At 48.9% G+C, this 21,712-nt stretch overlaps 1 protein-coding gene across 2 annotated transcripts in view; it reads right to left on the reverse strand.

Moving 5' to 3' along the window:
* Positions 1 to 11,738: 11,738 nt before the first annotated feature.
* The window catches only part of zgc:154093 (uncharacterized protein LOC777623 homolog), a 33,698-nt gene continuing 23,724 nt past the window's right edge, over positions 11,739 to 21,712 (reverse strand). For both annotated transcript variants that reach the window (XM_038785875.1, XM_038785874.1), the window contains exon 2: positions 11,739 to 13,351. In XM_038785875.1, coding sequence (XP_038641803.1) covers positions 12,339 to 13,082 — 744 coding nt within the window. In that variant the 5' untranslated portion in view covers positions 13,083 to 13,351 and the 3' untranslated portion in view covers positions 11,739 to 12,338. The remainder of the gene's footprint in view (positions 13,352 to 21,712) is intronic.

Below are 21,712 nucleotides of genomic sequence, written 5' to 3' on the forward strand. Positions count from 1 at the left end.
CACACGGTAACATTTTGCTCAGTGTTGGCAACGTACTCTGATTAACGTGAAAGGTTGTGACGAGATTTTCATCCTTTGTATTTAGGTGGTTCGTCGTGAGGACAAAGCATTTACTCGAAATGGTTTTTACCTTAGTGTCCCAGCCCAGCCCGATGGACATCTCACTTCACCATGCAGACAAGGATTGAATCAGAGAATGATGTGGTGCAGAAGGAGGCCTTTTGGTCCATCATGCCTCTGCCAGCCCTCTGGTTTATTTGCAGAATGCAAGATTGAAAATGTCTGCCACCTCCTCTCGAACCAACACCCAGAAGTCTGTCTTTTTGAAAACTCAGTGCTGGTTAACCATAGAATCCCTACATAGAACATAGAACATAGAACACTACAGCGCAGTACGGGCCCTTCGGCCCTCGATGTTGCGCCGACCTGTGAAACCATCTGAAGCCTATCTGACCTACACTATTCCATTTTCATCCATATGTCTATCCAGTGACCACTTAAATGCCCTTAAAGTTGGCGAGTCTACTATTGTTGCAGGCAGGGCGTTCCACACCCCTACTACTCTCTGAGTAAAGAAACTGCCTCTGACATCTGTCCTATATCTATCACCCCTCAATTTAAAGCTATGTCCCCTCGTGTTGGTCATCACCATCCGAGGAAAAAGACTCTCACTGTCCACCCTATCTAACCCTCTGACTATCTTATATGTCTCTATTAAGTCACCTCTCAGCCTTCTCCTCTCTAACGAAAACAACCTCAATTCCCTGAGCCTTTCCTCGTAAGACCTTCCCTCCATACCAGGCAACATCCTAGTAAATCTCCTCTGAACCCTTTCCAAAGCTTCCACATCCTTCCTATAATGTGGTGACCAGAACTGCACACAGTACTCCAGGTGCGGCCGCACCAGAGTTATGTACAGCTGCAGCATGACCTTGTGGCTCCGAAACTCAATCCCTCTACTGATAAAGGCTAGCACACCATATGCCTTCTTAACAGCCCTATTAACCTGGGTGGCAACTTTCAGGGATTTATGTACCTGGATGCCGAGATCTCTCTGTTCATCTACACTACCAAGAATCTTGCCATTAGCCCAGTACTCTGCATTCCTGTTACTCCTTCCAAAGTGAACCACCTCACACTTTTCCGCATTAAACTCCATCTGCCACCTCTCAGCCCAGCTCTGCAGCTTATCTATGTCCCTCTGTATCCTATAACATCCTTCAGCACTATCCACAACTCCACCGACCTTCGTGTCATCTGCAAATTTACTAACCCATCTTTCTACACCCTCTTCCAGGTCATTTATAAAAATGACAAACAGCAGTGGCCCCAAAACAGATCCTTGCGGTACACCACTAGTAACTGAACTCCAGGATGAACATTTGCCATCAACCACCACCCTCTGTCTTCTTTCAGCTAGCCAATTACTGATCCAAACCGCTAAATCATCTTCAATCCCATACTTCCTTATTTTCTGCAATAGCCTACCGTGGGGAACCTTATCAAACGCCTTACTGAAATCCATATACACCACATCAACCGCTTTACCCTGATCCACCTGTTTGGTCACCTTCTCAAAAAACTCAATAAGGTTTGTGAGGCATGACCTACCCTTCACAAAACCGTGTTGACTATCGCTAATCAACTTGTTCTTTTCAAGATGATTATAAACCCTATCTCTTATAACCGTTTCCAACATTTTACCCACAACCGAAGTAAGGCTCACAGGTCTATAATTACCAGGGTTGTCTCTACTCCCCTTCTTGAACAAGGGGACAACATTTGCTATCCTCCAGTCTTCCGGCACTATTCCTGTCGACAAAGACGACATAAAGATCAAGGACAAAGGCTCTGCAATCTCCTCCCTGGCTTCCCAGAGAATCCTAGGATAAATCCCATCTGGCCCAGGGGACCTATCTATTTTGACATTTTCCAAAATTGCTAACTCCTCCTCCTTTTGAACCTCAATTCCATCTAGCCTGGTCGACTGAACCTGAGTGTTCTCCTCAACAACATTGTCTTTCTCCAGTGTAAACACTGACGAAAAATATCCATTTAACACTTCTCCTACCTCCTCTGATTCCACACACAACTTTCCACTACTATTCTTGATTGGCCCTAATCTTACTCTAGTCATTCTTTTGTTCCTGATATACCTATAGAAAGCCTTAGGATTTTCCTTGATCCTATCCGCCAACGACTTTTCGTGTCCTCTCCTCGCTCTTCTTAACTCTCCCTTTAGGTCCTTCCTGGCTAACTTGTAACTCTCAAGTGCCCTAACTGAGCCTTCATGTCTCATCCTAACATAAGCCTTCTTCTTCCTCTTGACAAGTGCTTCAACTTCCTTAGTAAACCACGGTTCCCTTGCTCGACAACTTCCTCCCTGCCTGACAGGTACATACTTATCAAGGACACGCAGTAGCTGTTCCTTGAAAAAGCTCCACATTTCGATTGTACCCATCCCCTGCAGTTTCCTTCCCCATCCTATACATCCTAAATCTTGCCGAATAGCATCATAATTGCCTTTCCCCCAGCTATAATTCTTGCCTTGCGGTATATACCTATCCCTGCCCATTGCTAAAGTAAACATAACCGAGTTGTGATCACGATCACCAAAGTGCTCACCTACATCTAAATCTAACACCTGGCCGGGTTCATTACCCAATACCAAATCCAATGTGGCCTCGCCCTTTGTTGGCCTGTCTACATACTGTGTCAGAAAACCCTCCTGCACACACTGCACAAAAACTGACCCATCTATAGTACTCGAACTATAGTATTTCCAGTCAATATTTGGAAAGTTAAAGTCCCCCATAACAACTACCCTGTTACTCTCGCTCCTGTCGAGAATCATCTTTGCAATCCTTTCCTCTACATCTCTGGAACTATTCGGAGGTCTATAGACAACTCCCAACAGGGTGACCTCTCCTCTACTGTTCCTAACCTCGGCCCATACTACCTCAGTAGACGAGTCCTCAAGCGTCCTTTCTACCGCCGTAATACTTTCCTTGATTAACAATGCCACACCCCCCCCTCTTTTACCATCTTCTCTGTTCTTACAGAAACATCTAAATCCTGGAACCTGCAACAACCATTCCTGTCCCTGCTCTACCCATGTCTCCGAAATCGCCACAACATCGAGATCCCAGGTACCAACCCATGCTGCAAACTCACCCACCTTATTCCGGATGCTCCTGGCGTTGAAGTAGACACACTTCAAACCAGCGTCCTGCTTGCCGGTGCCCTCTTTCAAAATTTTAACCCTATCCCTGACCCCTCACTACTTTCAACATCCTGTACACTGGGACTACAATTTAGGTTCCCATTCCCCTGCTGAATTAGTTTAAACCCCCCCCGAAGAGCACTAGCAAATCTCCCCCCCAGGATATTGGTACCCCTCTGGTTCAGGTGAAGACCATCCTGTTTGTAGAGGTCCCACCTACCCCAGAATGAGCCCCAATTATCCAGGAAACCAAAACCCTCCCTCCTACACCATCCCTGTAGCCATGTGTTCAACTCCTCTCTCTCCTTATTTCTCACTTCGCTAGCACGTGGCATGGGTAACAACCCAGAGATAACAACTCTGTTTGTTCTAGCTCTCAGCTTCCACCCTAGCTCCCTGAATTTCTGTCTCAAATCCCCATCTCTCTTCCTACCTATGTCGTTGGTACCTATGTGGACCACGACTTGGGGCTGCTCCCCCTCCCCCTTAAGGATCCCAAAAATACGATCAGAGACATCACGAACCCTGGCACCTGGGAGGCAACACACCAACCGTGAGTCTCTTTCGTTCCCACAGAACCTTCTGTCTGTTCCTCTAACTATGGAGTCCCCAATGACAAGTGCTCTGTTCCTCTTCTCCGTTCCCTTCTGAGCAACAGGGACAGACTCTGTGCCAGAGACCTGTGCCCTATTGCTTACCCCTGGTAAGTCGTCCCCCGCAACAGTATCCAAAACGGTATACTTGTTATAGAGGGGAACGACCACAGGGGATCCCTGCACTGCCTGCCGGTTCCCTCTCCCTCCCCTAACGGTAACCCATCTACCTTCTTCTTTTACCTGAGGTGTGACTACCTCCCTATAACTCCTCTCAATAATGGCGCAGAAGGAGGCCATTCAGCCCATCGTGTCTGCCCCGACACTCTGAAAGAGCACCCTACCTCGGCCCACTCCCCCGCTCCATCCCTGTAACACCACCCAACCAGCACATCTTTGGACACTAAGCGGCAATTTAGTATGGCCAATCTAACTAACTGCACATCTTTGGACTGCAGGAGGAAACCGGAGCACCCGGAGGAAACCCACGCAGACACGAGAGGGAAGTGCAAACTTCACACAGACAGTCACCCAAAGCCGGAATCAAACCCGGGTCCCTGGTGCTGTGAGGCAGCAGTGATAACCACTGTGCCACCCATATTAAATGCACCAATGAAATGAACCATTGAAAAGGGGTAGTTTTACGTTACTGTGGCCACAACAGACTTTAATGGAAACTTACAGCTGGAATTAGAATCATAAAATTCCTACATTGCAAAAGGAGGCCATTCAGCCCATTGAGTCAGCACCGGCCCTTCGAAAGAGCACACTAGCTGTTTCCCTGTTCCCGCAGGCAGCTCACCCCCCGCCCGCGGGTTTCCCAGTGGTGTGGGGCGACTTAAATGGGAAATCCCATTGACAAGCGGAGGGAGTATAGAATCCCATCGCCAGTGAACGGCACGGCGCCAAGAAACACATGTTCGGGGAACCTAGGAATCCAAACCTACCTTTCTGATGGTGACAAAGAATTCCCACAGCCCCATGCTCATCGGTCGAGGAAGAACATAGAACAGTACAGCACAGTACAGGCCCTTCAGCCCACGATGTTGTGCCGACCATTTATCCTAATCTAAGATCAACCTAACCTACACCCCTTCAATTTACTGCTGTCCATGTGCCTGTCTAAGAGTCGCTTAAATGTCCCTAATGACTCTGACTCCACCACCTCTGCTGGCAGTGCATTCCACACGCCCACCACTCTCTGTGTAAAGAACTGACCTCTGACATCTCCCCTCTCCCTTCCTCCAAATACCTTACAATTATGTCCTTAACGTAATTATCCTGAACAAGCTCGCATCTAACCACTTCCATCACTTTACCCAGAACAGGCAGCGGGATTGCTCGTCATTCTTGATTCCCTTCTCTAGGATTTTTCCACGCTCCTTCTACCCTCTCCTGAAGGTGCTGCCAAGGATGCTGATCCAGCAGTATTCCAGTATTAAAATCCCAGATTAGACCCCAACATTTACAAGGTCTCAAGGAAGAACACCCAGTGTTTCCCTCTCTGGGGATTCCAGTTCTGTGGGCAGCACGGTAGCATTGTGGATAGCACAAATGCTTCACAGCGCCAGGGTCCCAGGTTCGATTCCCCGCTGGGTCACTGTCTGGGTGGAGTCTGCACGTTCTCCCTGTGTGTGCGTGGGTTTCCTCCGGGTGCTCCGGTTTCCTCGCACAGTCCAAAGATGTGCAGGTTAGGTGGATTGGCCACGCTAAATTGTCCCTTAGTGTTAGGTGGGTTATGGGGATAGGGTGGAGGTAGGGGCTTGGGTAGGGTGCTCTTTCCAAGAGCCAGTGCAGACTCGATGGGCCGAATGGCCTCCTTCTGCACTGTAAATTCTATGAAAAACAATTGGATAAGTAGTGCCTCATACCTGCATTGTGCTGCGGGTCTGGAGTCATGGGTAAGGCTTTTCATTTTCAGGTTTATTGACTGAATTAAAATTTTACCAGGTGCCGCGGTGGGATTTGAACCCGTGCCCCCCAGAGTATTAGTCTGGGCCTCTGTATTACTAGTCCGGCGACACTGCCTCTGGCAGCCCCCCCCCCCGTCACCATCACCAACCCCACAGTGTGTTTCTCCTTTGGCCGAGGTGGTCCCGTTATTCATCAGCAGTGGGATCGTCTGGTCCCGCCTCCACTTTTCCCATTGGTCGCCCCCCCCCACCACCCCTCCCCACTACCACCACTGGGGATGCCAGTGGCACAGCAGGGGAGGGGGATTCACCATTGACTGGACCAGAATATCCCGCACTCACCTGATCCAGCGCCCTGTGCAATTTCGGGAACACTCCGCCCTCTGCCTCCAGTACATAAGAACATGAGAACTAGGAGCAGGAGTAGGCCATCTGGCCCCTCGAGCCTGCTCCACCATTCAATGAGATCATGGCTGATCTTTTGTGGATTCAGCTCCACTTTCCGGCCCGAACACCATAACCCTTAATCCTTTATTCTTCAAAAAACTATCTATCTTTATCTTGAAAATATTTAATGCAGGAGCCTCAATTGCTTCACTGGGCAAAGAATTCCATAGATTCACCACCCTTTGGGTGAAGAAGTTCCTCCTAAACTCAGTCCTAAATCTACTTCCCCTTATTTTGAGGCTATGCCCCCTAGTTCTGCTTTCACCCGCCAGTGGAAACAACCTGCCCGCATCTATCCTATCTATTCCCTTCATAATTTTATATGTTTCTATAAGAGCCCCCCGCATCCTTCTAAATTCCAATGAGTACAGTCCCAGTCTACTCAACCTCACCTCGTAATCCAAACCCTTCAACTCTGGGATTAACCTAGTGAATCTCCTCTGCACATCCTCCAGTGCCAGTACGTCCTTTCTCAAGTAAGGAGACCAAAACTGAACACAATACTCCAGGTGTGGCCTCACTAACACCTTATACAGTTCAGCATAACCTCCCTAGTCTTAAACTCCATCCCTCTCGCAATGAAGGACAAAACTCCATTTGCCTTCTTAATCACCTGTTGCTCCTGTAAACCAACGTTTTGCGACTCATGCACTAGCACACCCAGGTCTCTCTGCACAGCGGCATGTTTTAATATTTTATCACTTAAATATTCCTACCAAAATGGATAACTTCACATTTGTCAACATTGTATTCCATCGATACAAGTGAGAGAATAGCAGCCAGGGGCAAAAATGGCAACTTTTTTGGCAACTTATATCTTATTGGCCTTGTTTTTTTTTCTCTTCATTTTTGACTGGCTGTCTCTGTAGTTGAAATTGTTCATTCGGTTTACAAATTGGGCTTTGAATGGCTGGCAGGGAACTGCTCTGGATCGGTGGAGCTCATTTCCAGATGGCACTCCACTGCTTCAAGGAAGGGTGAAGCCCAGCCAGGTTGAACAACATGGAAAAGACCATTGTTGAGTCTAAATACAGCCTCTGAAGAGTTCATGATGAGAAACGATGAACGTGGACCCCACCCTGTTAATGAACAAAATGCTTTTAATTCCCAGAAACGAAAGAGAAACAGGCAGGCGGACGCCATTCGCGCATGCGCAGAGGATTCTTTTGTGCTGGGCGCAGCAGAGTGACGTCACTGCATTTCTGCGCATGGGGGGGCCAGTGCACCGGCGCAGGCAGGTATCGGCGGCCATCTTGCACGGCCACCTTTCTCAGCCGGCGCAGTGTGTCGGATAGTCACCAGGAAACCATAATAGGGAATTCAGAAAGGAACGTCTTTGCCCAGAGAGGGCGGCATGGTGGCGCAGTGGTTAGCACCGTTGCCTCACGGCGCCGAGGATCGGGGTTTGATCCCGGCCACGGGTCACCGGCCGTGTGGAGTTTGCACATCCTCCCCGTGTGTGCGTGGGTCTCACCTTCCACAACCCAAAGGTGTGCAGAGTAGGTGGATTGGCCAAGCTATGAGAGGCGACTTAATAGAGGTTTATAAGATGATGAGGGGGATAGATAGAGTGGACGTTCAGAGACTATTTCCTCGAGTGGATGTAGCTGTTACAAGGCGGCATAACTTTCAGGGTGGGAGATATAGGAGTGATGTCCGAGGTACTTTACTCAGAGTGGTTAGGGTGTGGAATGGACTGCCTGCTGTGATATTGGAGTCGGACACTTTAGGAACTTTCAAGCAGTTATTGGATAGGCACATGGAGCACACCAGAATGACAGGGAGTGGGATAGCTTGATCTTGGTTTCGGACAAAGCTCGGCACAACATCGAGGGCCGAAGGGCCTGTTCTGTGCTGTACTGTTCTATATGTTCTTAAACTGCCCCTTAATATGGGGAAAAAATAATTTGGTACTCCAAATTCAAAAAAAAAAAGACCTTTGCCCAGAGACTGCTGAGGATATGGGGCTTGCCACCACGGTTGAGGTGGCTGGAAATCACATTACGGAGAAAGGGAATAGAGGGTTATGCTGGTAGATTTAGATGAGAAAACAGGGGGAGGAAGCTCAAGTGGAACATAAGCACCAGCATGGACTAAATGGGCTGAATGGCCTGCTGCTGTACATCCTTCGTAGCCCGAGGGGCACCATCATTATTTTGCCTCCCCAGCACAACATTCAAAATCACCACCTCAGGGAAGAAGAGGACTATTTAAGTCGCAACATATTCTGAAACAGTCATTTAATAAGAAATGGAACTCGGTTTTGTAGAAATAACCAATTAAGTATTTCAATATTTGACAGGCAAACAGGAAAAAAAGATTAAATTCCATTGCGCAGATAGCTGATGAGCTTTAGTTGCTTAAGGTTACTTTTGTACAATGTATTCCTTGCAAATAGTGATGGCGCTACTGTGATATATCCCACTCAAGGACACATGCAGATTGATGGATACTTTCTAAAAGGAGAAGTCAGCATCACCAAGTACACAACCTGCTTCCATTTAATAAGCAGCGTCGTTACTGCTCCCCACATCCCCAATCCAGCGAAAGGCTCTGCAACGCAGTGGGCAAATGAGGCATGTCCTCAACGGGGGCCGGGAAGAGAATGGCAGCCCTTTCCCCCACCACCATTGCTCTTAGCTAACTCCCGGTGATAACCCTCACAACAACAGTTGCTGATATCAGGCAACTTGCACGATATGGTCAGATTTCTACGTCTGTCGCGAGTCGCCTTTCCCGCCGGCAGGGGAATTCTCCCCCCCCTCCCCCCCCCCCCCCCCCCCCCACCCCGGGTTTCCCGGTGGCTTCAATCCATTGGCTTCAATCATTGGAAATCCCAATGACAAGCGGCGGGAAGAGATAATCCCTTCCGGTCCTGCCGCCGGTCGACGGGTTTTCCCGTTGGCGGGAACAGTCGGAGGATTTTGGGCCCGTATGGCGTGTGGAATGTAGGGTTGCCTTGAGGATTGGCCTAGGGAGTCCAGGGGTTGAGGGTCATTCTCCAGGACACTCCTGTGTCTGCGACCCTGGAGAAAATTCATCTGGACATAAAGAAAAGGTTTATTTTTCCATTTTCTTCAAACATTTCTCTATTTCAGATATAGAAATATTGGAAATGGTGGGTGGGGGGGGGGGGGGGGGGGGAGTTGGGGAAGCTGTTTCGTTGTCAATCGAGTATCATCAAACAGAGCAGTCGGTCAGTTTGCTTTCTGATTGGGGTAGGAAGGTCGTACGTCACAAGAATAGGCGTGCTGGCCGACTGATGACAGGAGCGTGTGGGGAGGGGGGAGGAGGGAGGAGGGGTGGGGGAGACAGAGTACAATTCAGGGGACAACCTGACCAGTTTTGGACCAGACAGTTCTAACTTTGAGTTGGGCGCTCAGGGAATTTCTAAACTAACAACCGAATGGCGGGTATGTTTTCTTTTAAAACCGAAAACCCTTTAAATCCCCTCTGCCGTCTCGTGATGTGAAGGTGTTCGGTGCTAATATTTTAAATTAATTCTTATCGTCAGCACTGAAAATGTCAGACCAGGAACCAGCATTGGCCCTATCCTATCCCTAGGCTGGTGTAGGCCGAGGGCTGGTGTAGGCCGAGGTCTTACTTGTGATCAGCAACAACGTCATCTCGCATCTTATGTGGAGCCTTTAGTGTTGCGACCGTCCCACAGCGCCTCACAGGCGCAATTATCAGGCAAAATCTGGCACCAGGCCACATCAGGGGAGGGGACCGAAAGCTTGGTTAAAGTGGAAGATAGAGAAATACAGCACAGAACAGGCCCTTCGGCCCACGATAAAGGTTTTAAGTATCGCCTTAAAGGAAAAGAGGTACAAGGACGGAGAGGATTGAGGTTCAAGTGCTGGGACCAAGGCAGCTGAAATAAAGGCCGCATATGGTGGAGCAAAGGAGAACGGGGATTCCCATCAGGCCAGAATTGGAGGAGAGATATAGGGTCTAGAGATGGTGACAGAGATTTTGAAGGGATGTAGGGGCTAGAGATGGTGACAGAGGTTTGGGAGGAATGTTGGGTCGGAGAGAGAGGTACAGAGATTTGGGAGGGAGGCGAGGGCTGGAGAAAGAGGTAGAGAGATTTGGGAGGGTTGTGGGGGCTGGAGGCAGGCACAGAGATTTGGGAGAGTTGTAGTGTCTGGAGAGAGAGGTACAGAGATTTGGATGGGTTGTAGGGGCAGGGGAGAGAGGTACAGAGATTTGGGAGGGTTGTGGGGGCTGGAGAAAGAGGTACAGAGATTTAGGAGAGTTGTAGCGTCTGGAGAGAGATAGAGAGATTTGGGAGGGTTGTAGGGGCAGGAGAGTGAGGTACAGAGATTTGGATGGGTTGTAGGGGCAGGAGAGAAAGGTACAGAGATTTGGGAGGGTTGTGGGGGCAGGAGAGAGAGAGGTACAGAGATTTGGGAGGGTTGTAGGGGCAGGAGAGAGAGAGGTACAGAGATTTGGATGGGTTGTAGGGGCAGGAGGGAGAGGTACAGATATTTGGATGGGTTGTAGGGGCAGGAGAGAGAGGTACAGATATTTGGATGGGTTGTAGGGGTAGGAGAGAGAGAGGTACAGAGATTTGGATGGGTTGTAGGGGCAGGAGGGAGAGGTACAGATATTTGGATGGGTTGTAGGGGCAGGAGAGAGAGGTACAGAGATTTGGGAGAGTTGTGGGGGCTGGAAAGAGAGAGGTACAGAGATTTGGGAGGGTTGTAGGGGCAGGAGAGAGAGAGGTACAGAGATTTGGATGGGTTGTAGGGGCAGGAGGGAGAGGTACAGATATTTGGATGGGTTGTAGGGGCAGGAGGGAGAGGTACAGAGATTTGGATGGGTTGTAGGGGCAGGAGAGAGAGGTACAGAGATTTGGGAGGGTTGTAGGGGCAGGAGAGTGAGAGGTACAGAGATGTGGATGGATTGTAGGGGCAGGAGGGAGAGGTACAGATATTTGGATGGGTTGTAGGGGCAGGAGAGAGAGGTACAGAGATTTGGGAGGGTTGTAGGGGCAGGAGAGCGAGGTACAGAGATTTGGATGGGTTGTAGGGGCAGGAGGGAGAGGTACAGATATTTGGATGGGTTGTAGGGGCAGGAGAGAGAGGTACAGAGATTTGGGAGGGTTGTAGGGGCAGGAGAGAGAGAGGTTCAGAGATTTGTGTGGGTTGTAGGGGCAGGAGGGAGAGGTACAGAGATTTGGATGGGTTGTAGTGTCTGGAGAGAGAGGTACAGAGATTTGGGAAGATTGTAGGGCCAGGAGAGCGAGGTACAGAGATTTGGGAGGGTTGTAGGGGCAGGAGAGAGAGAGGTACAGAGATTTGGGAAGGTTGTAGGGCCAGGAGAGCGAGGTACAGAGATTTGGGAGGGTTGTAGGGGCAGGAGAGAGAGAGGTACAGAGATTTGGATGGGTTGTAGGTGCAGGAGAGAGAGGTACAGAGATTTGGGAGGGTTGTGGGGGCTGGAGAAAGAGGTACAGAGATTTAGGAGAGTTGTAGCGTCTGGAGAGAGGTACAGAGATTTAGGAGAGTTGTGGGGGCTGGAGAGGGAGGGGTACAGAGAAAGGGAGCCACCCAGAACCAGAGTTAGGAGCAGATTCCTGCTAGCTTTATTGAGCTTTCTCGATCTGGAATAAAGGGCTTGCATCAATAACAGTGACCATGAGGTTATCAGATTGTTGAAAACCCTTAACTAATTTAACTAGTTCATTCGCCATTTCAGTGGTATTTCTGAACTCTACACTATTAATGCAATTCTACAGAGAATTACTTTTTTTTACAGTTGCAAGTTAAGAGTTTAACAGGGCTTTTAAACAATAGCTTAGCACTCCTAGCTCACAGTATTGCATCTAACGCTGTTATCCCCCAGGATCGAAGGGAATTGAATAAAGTTAAGGAGGAACAGGTAATAGTTTATTTTCTGTGTCCAATCACCTTCCTTACACCAGCATGAGGCTAAAGTTCCAGTTGAGCAAGTGGCAGGTATGTGATGATACAGAAGGAGTGGTTTTGAATGTCTGCTCTCAGACGGAGGCTTGAGTCAGGGTTCCCTCGAACTGTCACCAGCCAGTGATGTGGTTCCGTTTGGTCATAATGCTACATCCTCAATGTCATTGTCACTCGTTCAGCAGCCTCGCCACCATTGGCAAACTGGACAGAGCTCTCATGACATTCCTTTGTTCTACTGGGTCTTGTAGCCATCCATAATTCTCAGCACGTCATCCAATATGGAGGGCCCTAAGTCCAGGTCCAAGCCCAGGGAGGATTCTGATCCACTCAGGTAGGCGTCGGAAGGGAAAAGGCCCTCATTGTTGAGGGACATCTCACTGTTGAAGATTGAGGCCCTCTTCCCGTCCAGCTCCCCGATGCCGATGACGGAGCATTCCGAGGAAGTGTTTGATTCTGCCAACAAGGAGATCGACGAGCCAGCTGCTTTGCTGAGCATTGGGATGGCGAACATTTCTTCCGAGCTGTGTAACCATTCTGACGTACAGCTGACGGACAGCGACCTCTGACCCTGGCCTTCCTCCAGGTGGAGCCGAGGAGGCTTCGGAGGCGCGTGCTCCTGCTCTTGGCTTTTGTGCGTTCCGTTGAATGCCGGCATGGATACGGCATTCTTCAGGAGGGTGGGATAGCCCCCTGTTCCACTGTTAAAAGTCCCCTCATAGTTGCACTTGCCATCCAGTCCTTGCCCCGTGCTCTGCGAGGTTGACCTGTCGAGGTTGGGGAGGACGTCGTACTTGCCCTGCAAGAAGGAGATGTCCCCGAACATGTCCCCTTCGCCTCCCTTCCCGATGTGGGCGCTGTGGCGGAAATCGCCCATGGGTGGACTGATCATGTCACTGGACAGAACGTCACGCAGCCTCAGTTTCTTGCCCCGCTTGGGGGTCGACGTCTTTAGATACATGGGGGTTTTAGCGGGCATGTTGTGATGTAGTTTCTCAGGCCGAGCTGGTCATCAAAACAACAGGAAAACAACCCAAATGCTAAAAGAGGAAAAAAAACTGCTCTGGATGCCAGTGGAGCTGCTCCCTTGCCAGGCAGTTCCCGTTTTATTAGTGTGTTGGTGTCACAGTTGAAGATGATTCTCACATTGGCAGCAGTGCCCTGTTGGTCTTGGTGAGGTCTCAGATTTGAGGGTTTAAATGGACAAAGACCAGGACTGTGCAGAATCTGTCACCTCCTTACCAGAGCCTGAAAACACACAAAACAAACGAAAGCGTCAGACACTTTACAATAATTTCACACTGTTAACTGTTTCATCGCTTTACAGATTTCTGATCACATTTTACCTCGATTTGGGTTCCTTTAACTTGTAACCCGCTGTGTGGGGATTTCAATGTACATGAATTTGAAGCAGATTGATGGCTCGCGAGTTGCTTCATTTTCAAATGAATGCTAAACAGGAAAACCTCTTGCAGATGTTAGGGAATCTCGGCAGCAGCAACAGTTGATGCACCAAGGTTGATCTGAAAGCGAGGAGGTGCAAAGTTTCACTCCTGGTTGTTGTCATTGCTGTGGCTCAGTCGGAAACGTTCCATTCTGAGTCAGAGATTGTGGCACAATTACGTGGCTATCTCCTTGCTGAATCCGAGTGGGCTCGAGCATTACTCCAGGCTGAGGTGGGCATAAGGGAAGTGTTTTTATGTTCCCCCGAAAACCTTTGGCGGGTAGGGCTCCCTGCGGGTGACCACATTGCCTTCCCTTCCTGAACGAGTGCATCATCTCACCAGCAAACCTCCAATCACAAACTTCTGTATATCCACAAACATCTCCACGGTGGACAAAAGTCAAAAGCAAGTTGGGTGGCTGGGGAAGGTTGAAGCCTCAGGCAGCTGGACACAGTGCTTAGCACTGTGTTCACTGTATCTGCACAGTCCACAGACCTACGCCAAATCCACTGGATGTGCCATTTAATGGCTTCAGGCTGGGGATGATTACAGAGAAAGGGAGGATTGTTGGGCTGGAGGAAGTCACAGAGATTTGAGAGGGGGCAGTTGATGGAGGCGGTTAGAGGGTTTTGACAGGGTCAGAAGAGGTGACAGAGATTTAGGAGGGGGTAGTGGATGGAGGGGGTTAAAGGGTTTTAGGAGGGCTGTAGGGGTTGGAGGAGGTTAGAGAGATTTAAGAGGGTTGTAGAGAGTAACAGAGATTTCGGAGGGGGTAGTGGATGGAGGAAATTAGAGTGTGAGGAAGGTTGTCAGGGTTGGAGGAGATTTGGGAGGTTGTTGGAGTTGGAGGAAGTTACAGAGATTTGAGAGGGGGTCGAGGATGGAGGAGGTTAGAAGGATTTGGGAGGGTTGCCGGAGGTTAGGGAGATTTGAGAGGGTTGCAGGGAGTTAGAGATTTTGGAGGGGGTAGTGGATGGAGGAGGTTAGAGGGATTTGGGAGGGTTGGAAGAGGTTACAGAGATTTGGGAGGGGGTAGCGGATGGAGGAGGTTAGAAGGTTTCGGGAGGGTTGTAAGGGTTGTAGGAGTTTAGAGAGATTTGCGAGGGTTGCAGGGAGTTACTGAGATTTGAGAGGGGGTAGTGGATGGAGGAGGTTAGAGGGTTTTGAGAGGGTTGTCGGAGGTTAGGGAGATTTGAGAGGGTTGCAGGGAGTTAGAGATTTTGGAAGGGATGGAGGAGGTTGGAGATTGTTAGGAGGGCTGTCAGGGTTGGAGGAGATTGGAGAGATTTGGGGAGGTTGTAGGAGTCGGAGGAGGTTACAGGGATTTTCGAGAGTTTTTGGGGTGGAGGAGGTTGGGGATTTGGGAGGGTTGTAGCAACTGAAGGAGGTTCTGGATATTTGGGAGGGGAGGTACTGGATACAGAAGGTTAAAAAGATTGGAGGTATGTAGGGGTCGCGCTTACTGATATTGGGGATGGTTGAAGATACTGTAGAAGGCTACGGAGAATTAGGTTGGGGGGGTTATAGGGCTGAGATTTGGGAGGGTATAGGGCTAGACGACGTTACAGAGAAGGATTGTACTGAGTGGGGAAGGGTACAGATAAAGGGAGGCACCCACTATCCATATTGTCAACACCAGCAGTACTACAGGGCACAATTGCAAGGGGGGCAAGTAGTACCAGCAATGCCTCGGATTATCTAGGCATTGCCACGGGATCTTTATCAATTGAGCCAGTGGGCCGATGAATAGCAGATGGAGTTTAATTTAGATAAATGTGAGCTGATGCATTTTGGTAGCTCCGAATCGGGGCAGGACCTTCTCAGTTAAGGGTAGGATGTTGGGGAGAGTTATGGAACAAAGAGATCGAGGAGTACAGGTTCATGGCTCCTTGAAAGTGGAGTCACAGGTGGACAGGGTGGTGAAGAAGGCATTCGGCATGCTAGGTTTTATTGGTCAGAACACTGAATACAGGAGTTGGGATGTCTTGCTGAAGTTGTACAAGACATTAGTAAGGCCTCACTTGGAATAATGCACAGTTCTGGTCACCTATTATAGAAAGGATATTATTAAACTAGAAAGAGTGCAGATAAGATATACTAGGATGCTACCGAGACTTGGATGGTCTGAGTTATAAGGAGAGGCCGGATAGACTAGGATTAGGAGCGTAGGAGGCTTGGGGTGATCTTATAGAGGTCTATAAAATAATGATGTGGAGATGCCGGCGTTGGACTGGGGTGAGCACAGTAAGAAGTCTTACAACACCAGGTTAAAGTCCAACAGGTTTGTTTCAAACACGAGCTTTCGGAGCACGGCTCCTTCTTCAGGTGAATGGAGCCGTGCTCCGAAAGCTCGTGTTTGAAACAAACCTGTTGGACTTTAACCTGGTGTTGTAAGACTTCTTACTATAAAATAATGAGCATTGATAAGGTAGATAGTCAACATCTTTTCCCAAAGGTAGAGGAATCTAAAACTAGAGGGCATAGGTTTAAGGTGAGAGGGGAGAGATACAAAAGGGTCCAGAGGGGCAAATTTATTCACACAGAGGGTGATCTGGAACGAGCTACCAGAGGCAGTAGTGGGGGCGGGTACATATTTGTCTTTTAAAAAGCATTTTTAATTTGGGAGGGTTGGAAGAGGTTACAGAGATTTGGGAGGGGGTAGTGATTGGAGGAAGTTAGAGGGTTTTGAGAGGGTTGTCGGAGGTTAGTGCTGGGACCAAGGCAGCTGAAATAAAGGCCGCAGATGGTGGAGCAAAGGAGAATGGGGATGCACAACAGGCCAGAATTGGAGGAGAGTTATAGGGGCTAGAGATGGTGACAGAGATTTTGACGGGATGTAGGAGCTAGAGATGGTGACAGAGGTTTGGGAGGAATATTGGGTCGGAGAGAGAGGTACAGAGATTTGGGAAGGAGGCAAGGGCTGGAGAAAGAGCTAGAGAGATTTGGGAGGGTTGTGGGGGCTGGAGGCAGGCACAGAGATTTGGGAGAGTTGTAGTGTCTGGAGAGAGAGGTAGAGAGATTTGGGAGGGTTGTGGGGGCTGGAGAGAGAGGTACAGAGATTTGGGAGGGTTGTAGGGGCAGGAGAGAGAGGTACAGAGATTTGGGAGGGTTGTAGGGGCAGGAGAGAGAGGTACAGAGATTTGGGAGGGTTGTCGGGGCAGGCAAGTGAGGCACAGAGATTTGGGAGAGTTGTGGGGGCAGGAGAGAGAGGTACAGAAATTTGGGAGGGTTATGGGGGCTGTAGAGAGAGGTACAGAGATTTAGGAGAGTTGTAGCGTCTGGAGACAGGTACAGAGATTTAGGAGAGTTGTGGGGGCTGGAGAGGGAGGGGTACAGAGAAAAGGAGCCACCCAGAACCAGAGTTAGGAGCAGATTCCTGCTAGCTTTATTGAGCTTTCTCGATCTGGAATAAAGGGCTTGCATCAATAACAGTGACCATGACGTTATCAGATTGTTGAAAACCCTTAACTAATTTAACTAGTTTATTCGCCATTTCAGTGGTATTTCTGAACTCTACACTATTAATGCAATTCTACAGAGAATAACTTTTTTTACAGTTGCAAGTTAAGAGTTTAACAGGGCTTTCCCAGTTATGTGGGAAAGATGGGTACAGAGGAATATGGGCCAAATGCGCGCAAGTGGGACTAGCCTAGTGGTAAAACCTAGGCAGCATGGACAAGGTGGGCCGAAGGGCCTGTTTTCATGCTGTAAACCGCTATGACTATGGTGACTTGAGTTATGAAGTCTCTGGCTCTCAAGAAGTTGAGTTCCCAAATTCCACAAAACGTAATTGAAAGAAGAAAGCTCTAAATGCTTGATGAAAACACGACAGTAATTCCCACGGTTTGCATGATTTACATTATGCTGCAGTTCAAGTGTTGAGAACTCAGTGGAATTAAACAAAAAAGCACAACTGGTGCCAGTTCTGTCGTGAAAACATTCATCGTTACTGATCAGCCATGACGATGCCCGCAAATTACAAAGGAGAGTTTTACCAAAAATGAAGAAATGGTGTTGAACATTTTTTATGAAGTGCCAACAATCTTTAAGTCAGTTGTGGAAAGTTTTCATTTTAATTCGATGTAATAGTCTATGATCTATGATTCACTAAACACCGTACATTGGCCAATATCGGTGTGATGCCAAAGGAACTTGGTTCATGTTGCCTGGAACATCCTAGTCCAAACCCAAAGCTTCACCTCGTGGCTGAGGTGTGCGCAAACATGTTGGAGTATAATCTCATCTTTCCCACTCCTGCCAGGCAGGAGAGAGCAGGAAGTAGAAAAACGTACACTTAACCTCATGTCTACGTATCCACCTTTCGGATTCCTGAAGATCAATTCTTTGAGGGGAAGGGATCCGACAACTAGGGTAGAGCTTGTCCAATGGACATTATCTTGGAGCACATTAATAACATGAATCAGAAAATCGAGATCCAAATGTAAAGGGAGTTAAGTAAACACATCATGAAGACTCAAGGGAATTGAGTAGACATACAGGTGGCGGCATAGTGGTATTGTAACCCTGAGACCCAGGGTAAGATCTGGAGGACCCTGGTTTGAACCCCACAACGGAAGATTACGAAATTTGAATTCAATTAAAAAGAATCTGGAATTAAAAGTCTAACGATGACACGGGCGGCACGGTGATGCAGTGGTTAGCACTGTTACCTCACGGCGCTGAGGACCCGGGTTTGATCCCGGCTCCGGGTCACTGTCCGTGTGGAGTTTGCACATTCTCTGCATGGGTTTCACCCCCACAACCCAAAGATGTGCAGGGTAGGTGGATTGGCCACGCAAAATTGCCCCTTAATTGGAAAAAAAAGAATTGGGTACTGTAAATTTATTTTTAAAAAAGGTGGCCATGATACCATTGTCAAAACCCATCTGGTTCGGTACCCATCTGGTTCAGTAGTGTCCTTTAGGGAAGGAAATCTGCCGTCCTTACTCTGTCTGGCCTACATGTGACTCTAGACCCACATCAACGCTCCTTTGAAATGGAGGGAACTTGGGGACGGGCAATAGATGAATTTTTTAAAAGGACATTGAGATGCCATGTTGCAATGTAAGAAACGCAGCACCCAATTTGTCCACAGAAAGCTCCCACAAACAGCAATGACATAATGTAGGATGATCAAGACGATCAAACCAATTCATGCTTTTGTGTATCTGCAATGGTTGAACTGCGAATTGTGCTTGGAAACCAGATTTTAAACCGGCCTTGAAGCTATTATCGTCTGGCTACAGTCCCACTCCAGTGAACAGCTTAGATTTTAGTTCCCAAAGATCCTCAGTAAAGATTTGTTGGCAGAATCTCATGTTCACAAAGTGATTGACTTATTGGCCTTCCCTAAGGAGACGTTTCAAAATCATGATAAAAGATACCCCATGGTGCATAATTCCAGATGACTGGAATTATGTGATGGTTTCATTTAACCTCAAGACATGCCCAGAGTTATATCAATATGCAACACTCACTTGTAAAGCTATTTCTGAAAGGAAAATTTGGTTTGTACAGATCCATTGTTGGCTGAAGTTACAAAAAAAAAAAATGATTGAGATGGGTAAGAGTTCCCCAAATGATTTGGCCCAACACAGCTACTTCTTCCCCTTGTCTTGCAAACAATTTGAACTTTATACAATGAATGAATAGTTTGTCATCGGATGGAATGAGCTGCGTAAAAACAGAAAATTCTCAACAAACCCGGCAGGTCTGGCAGCATCTGAGGGGGGGGGGGAAGAAACAGAGGTCAGGGTTTTCTATTCCCGATCATGTCGGCGGCGGAGCCGAATATACCGCGAGATGTGCCAAGTTGGGCCTTACGCAAGCTTGGTAGCTTGCCGCGATCGTCCCCTCTCCCCGTCAGTGGCGGGCCATGCGATGTGAGGAAGCTCGTTTAAATACATTAGCGTCTCATTATCGAGGCCAAAACGCCAGAATCCCCCTCCCCCGGCACGGTGGCGTGAGGCCAGAACGCAGCTGAGCATGGCTATCATCAAAAGGCGGGCACCTGGCGAGCACACCTCCGAGTGGAGCTTGGAGGTGAGGTCGGCGCTCGCAGATCGGCTCCGTGTAATCAGTGGGGAGAGGGGGGGGGGGGGGGTCACCAGGCTTGACTCGGGAATGACCAGGCTTGACTCGGGAGTGACCAGGCTTGACCCCGAAGGTCCCAGGGCGCTTGATTCGAAGGCAGAGTGGGGAAAGACTGGAAGGGAAACCAGACGTTTTACTTCAGGGTACTGGGAGGTTGACTGTGGGGAGTTAATTCCAAGGGAGACCAGGGAAGGCAGTTCGGGAAGGGGTGGGGGAGCGGGGAAAGGCTGTCAAGTGGGAAATGCACTGTCCTTGAGAATTCCTTCTCTCTTGCTGCATGTTTCGAATCCGTTGGAGAGTATGGGAAGGATTATGGGCCAGTTGGGGAGGTTTGGAGGGTTCTCGGGGTACAAGCTGAATGTAGGGAAAAGCAAGGTATTCCCGGTGAATGAGCTGGCACAGCGGGCTAATTTAAGGGGGATGCCATTTACGGTAGCGAGGTTTAGGTATTTGGGAATTCAGGTAGCGAGGGAATGGACGGGGCTCCAGGTGGAGGAGGCCAGGGAGGATCTTAATAGTTTTGATACACTGCACTTAACGTTGGTGGGGAAGGTCCAAGTGGTGAAAATCAATACTCTGCCGAGGTTCTGGTTTATCTTTCAGGCTCTCCCGATCTTTATACCAAAGGCCTTTTTTCGTAAAGTGGACACAATCATCTCTAACTTTGTATGGGCGGGGAAGGTGTCGAGGGTGGGGAGGACCCTGCTACAGAGGCAGGGGCAGCTGGGGGGGGTTGGCATTGCCGAGCTTGCATCATTATTATTGGGCGACGAATGTGGACAAGGTGCGGCGGTGGTGGGAAGGAGAAGGGGTAGAGTGGGTTAGGATGGAGGAGGAATCTTGTAAAGGGTCTAGTTTGAGGGCTATGGTGACGGCAGCATTACCAATGGCTCCGAGTAGGTATTCAGGGAGCCCAGTGCTGCAGTCCACGGTGAAGATATGGAATCAGCTGAGGAGGCATTTTAGGTGGAAGGGATATCGGTGCTAACGCCGCTGTGCGAGAATCATGGGTTTGAGCCAGGGGGGATGGATAGTGTATAAAGGAGGTGGAGGGAAGTGGGGCTGGTCAAGGTGAGGGATTTGTATTTGGAGGAAGGGTTTGCCAGTCTGGAGGAGCTCAGGAAGACAGTAGAGCTGCCGAAGGGTAGTGTGGTCAGGTATCTGCAGGTTAGGGGTTCCCTAGATTTCCGGGATACACCCTGCTGGAGCGACTGCTGCTTCCGGATGTGGAAAGGGAGGGAAGAATTGGGGATATATTTATAAGTGGCTGGGGGAGCAGGGAGGCGAGCGGGTGGTGAAGATCAAGGAGAAATGGGAAGCAGAGTTGGGAATGGAGATCAATTGGGGAGTATGGAATGAGGCACTGCGAAGGGTAAGCGGGACCTCGTTTTGTGCAAGGATGAACCTGATACAGTTTAAGGTGGTGCACAGGGTACATATGACTTGGACGAGAATGAGTGGGTTCTTTCAGGGTGTAGCAGATGAGTGTGAGAGGTGTGGGTGGGGGCCAGCGAATCACACGCACATATTTTGGGGTTGCAAAAAATTGGGAAGATTCTGGGCGGGAGTGTTCGCGGTCTTAGCCAGGATAATGGAGGAGGGAGTGGACCCGGACCCTTTGGTGGCGATATTTGGGTTTTCGGAGAAGCCGGAGCTCATGCAGAGGACGGAGGCCGATGTCATGGCCTTCGCCTCTCTGATTGCACGGCGACAAATTTTGCTGGAGTGGCGATCGGCATCGTCACCGGGGGTAGCAGCCTGGTTGGGTGACCTGTATGACTTCCTGCAGCTACAGAAGATAAAGTAGGAGTTAAGAGGCTCAGCAGGGGAGTTTGAGAAAATGTTTGTGACCGTGTTTGAGGAGCTGTTCGTCGCAGGGAGGTGGGGGGGTGGCTGAAAAAGGAGAAAAATTTGTACAAACTGTAAAGCTGATTGTTGGGAAGTATGTTTCCAGGGGTGTTTATTTGGTGTAACCTACTTTCATACAAGTTTGTAATAAAATGCGTTACAAAAAAAAAAGAGAATGCCTTCTGCTACCAGCCACGGGACCCTTAGCAGGTTTACACAGAGG

The sequence above is a fragment of the Scyliorhinus canicula genome, chromosome 27, assembly GCF_902713615.1.
Source record: "Scyliorhinus canicula chromosome 27, sScyCan1.1, whole genome shotgun sequence".
Taxonomy (NCBI): Eukaryota; Metazoa; Chordata; class Chondrichthyes; order Carcharhiniformes; family Scyliorhinidae; genus Scyliorhinus; species Scyliorhinus canicula.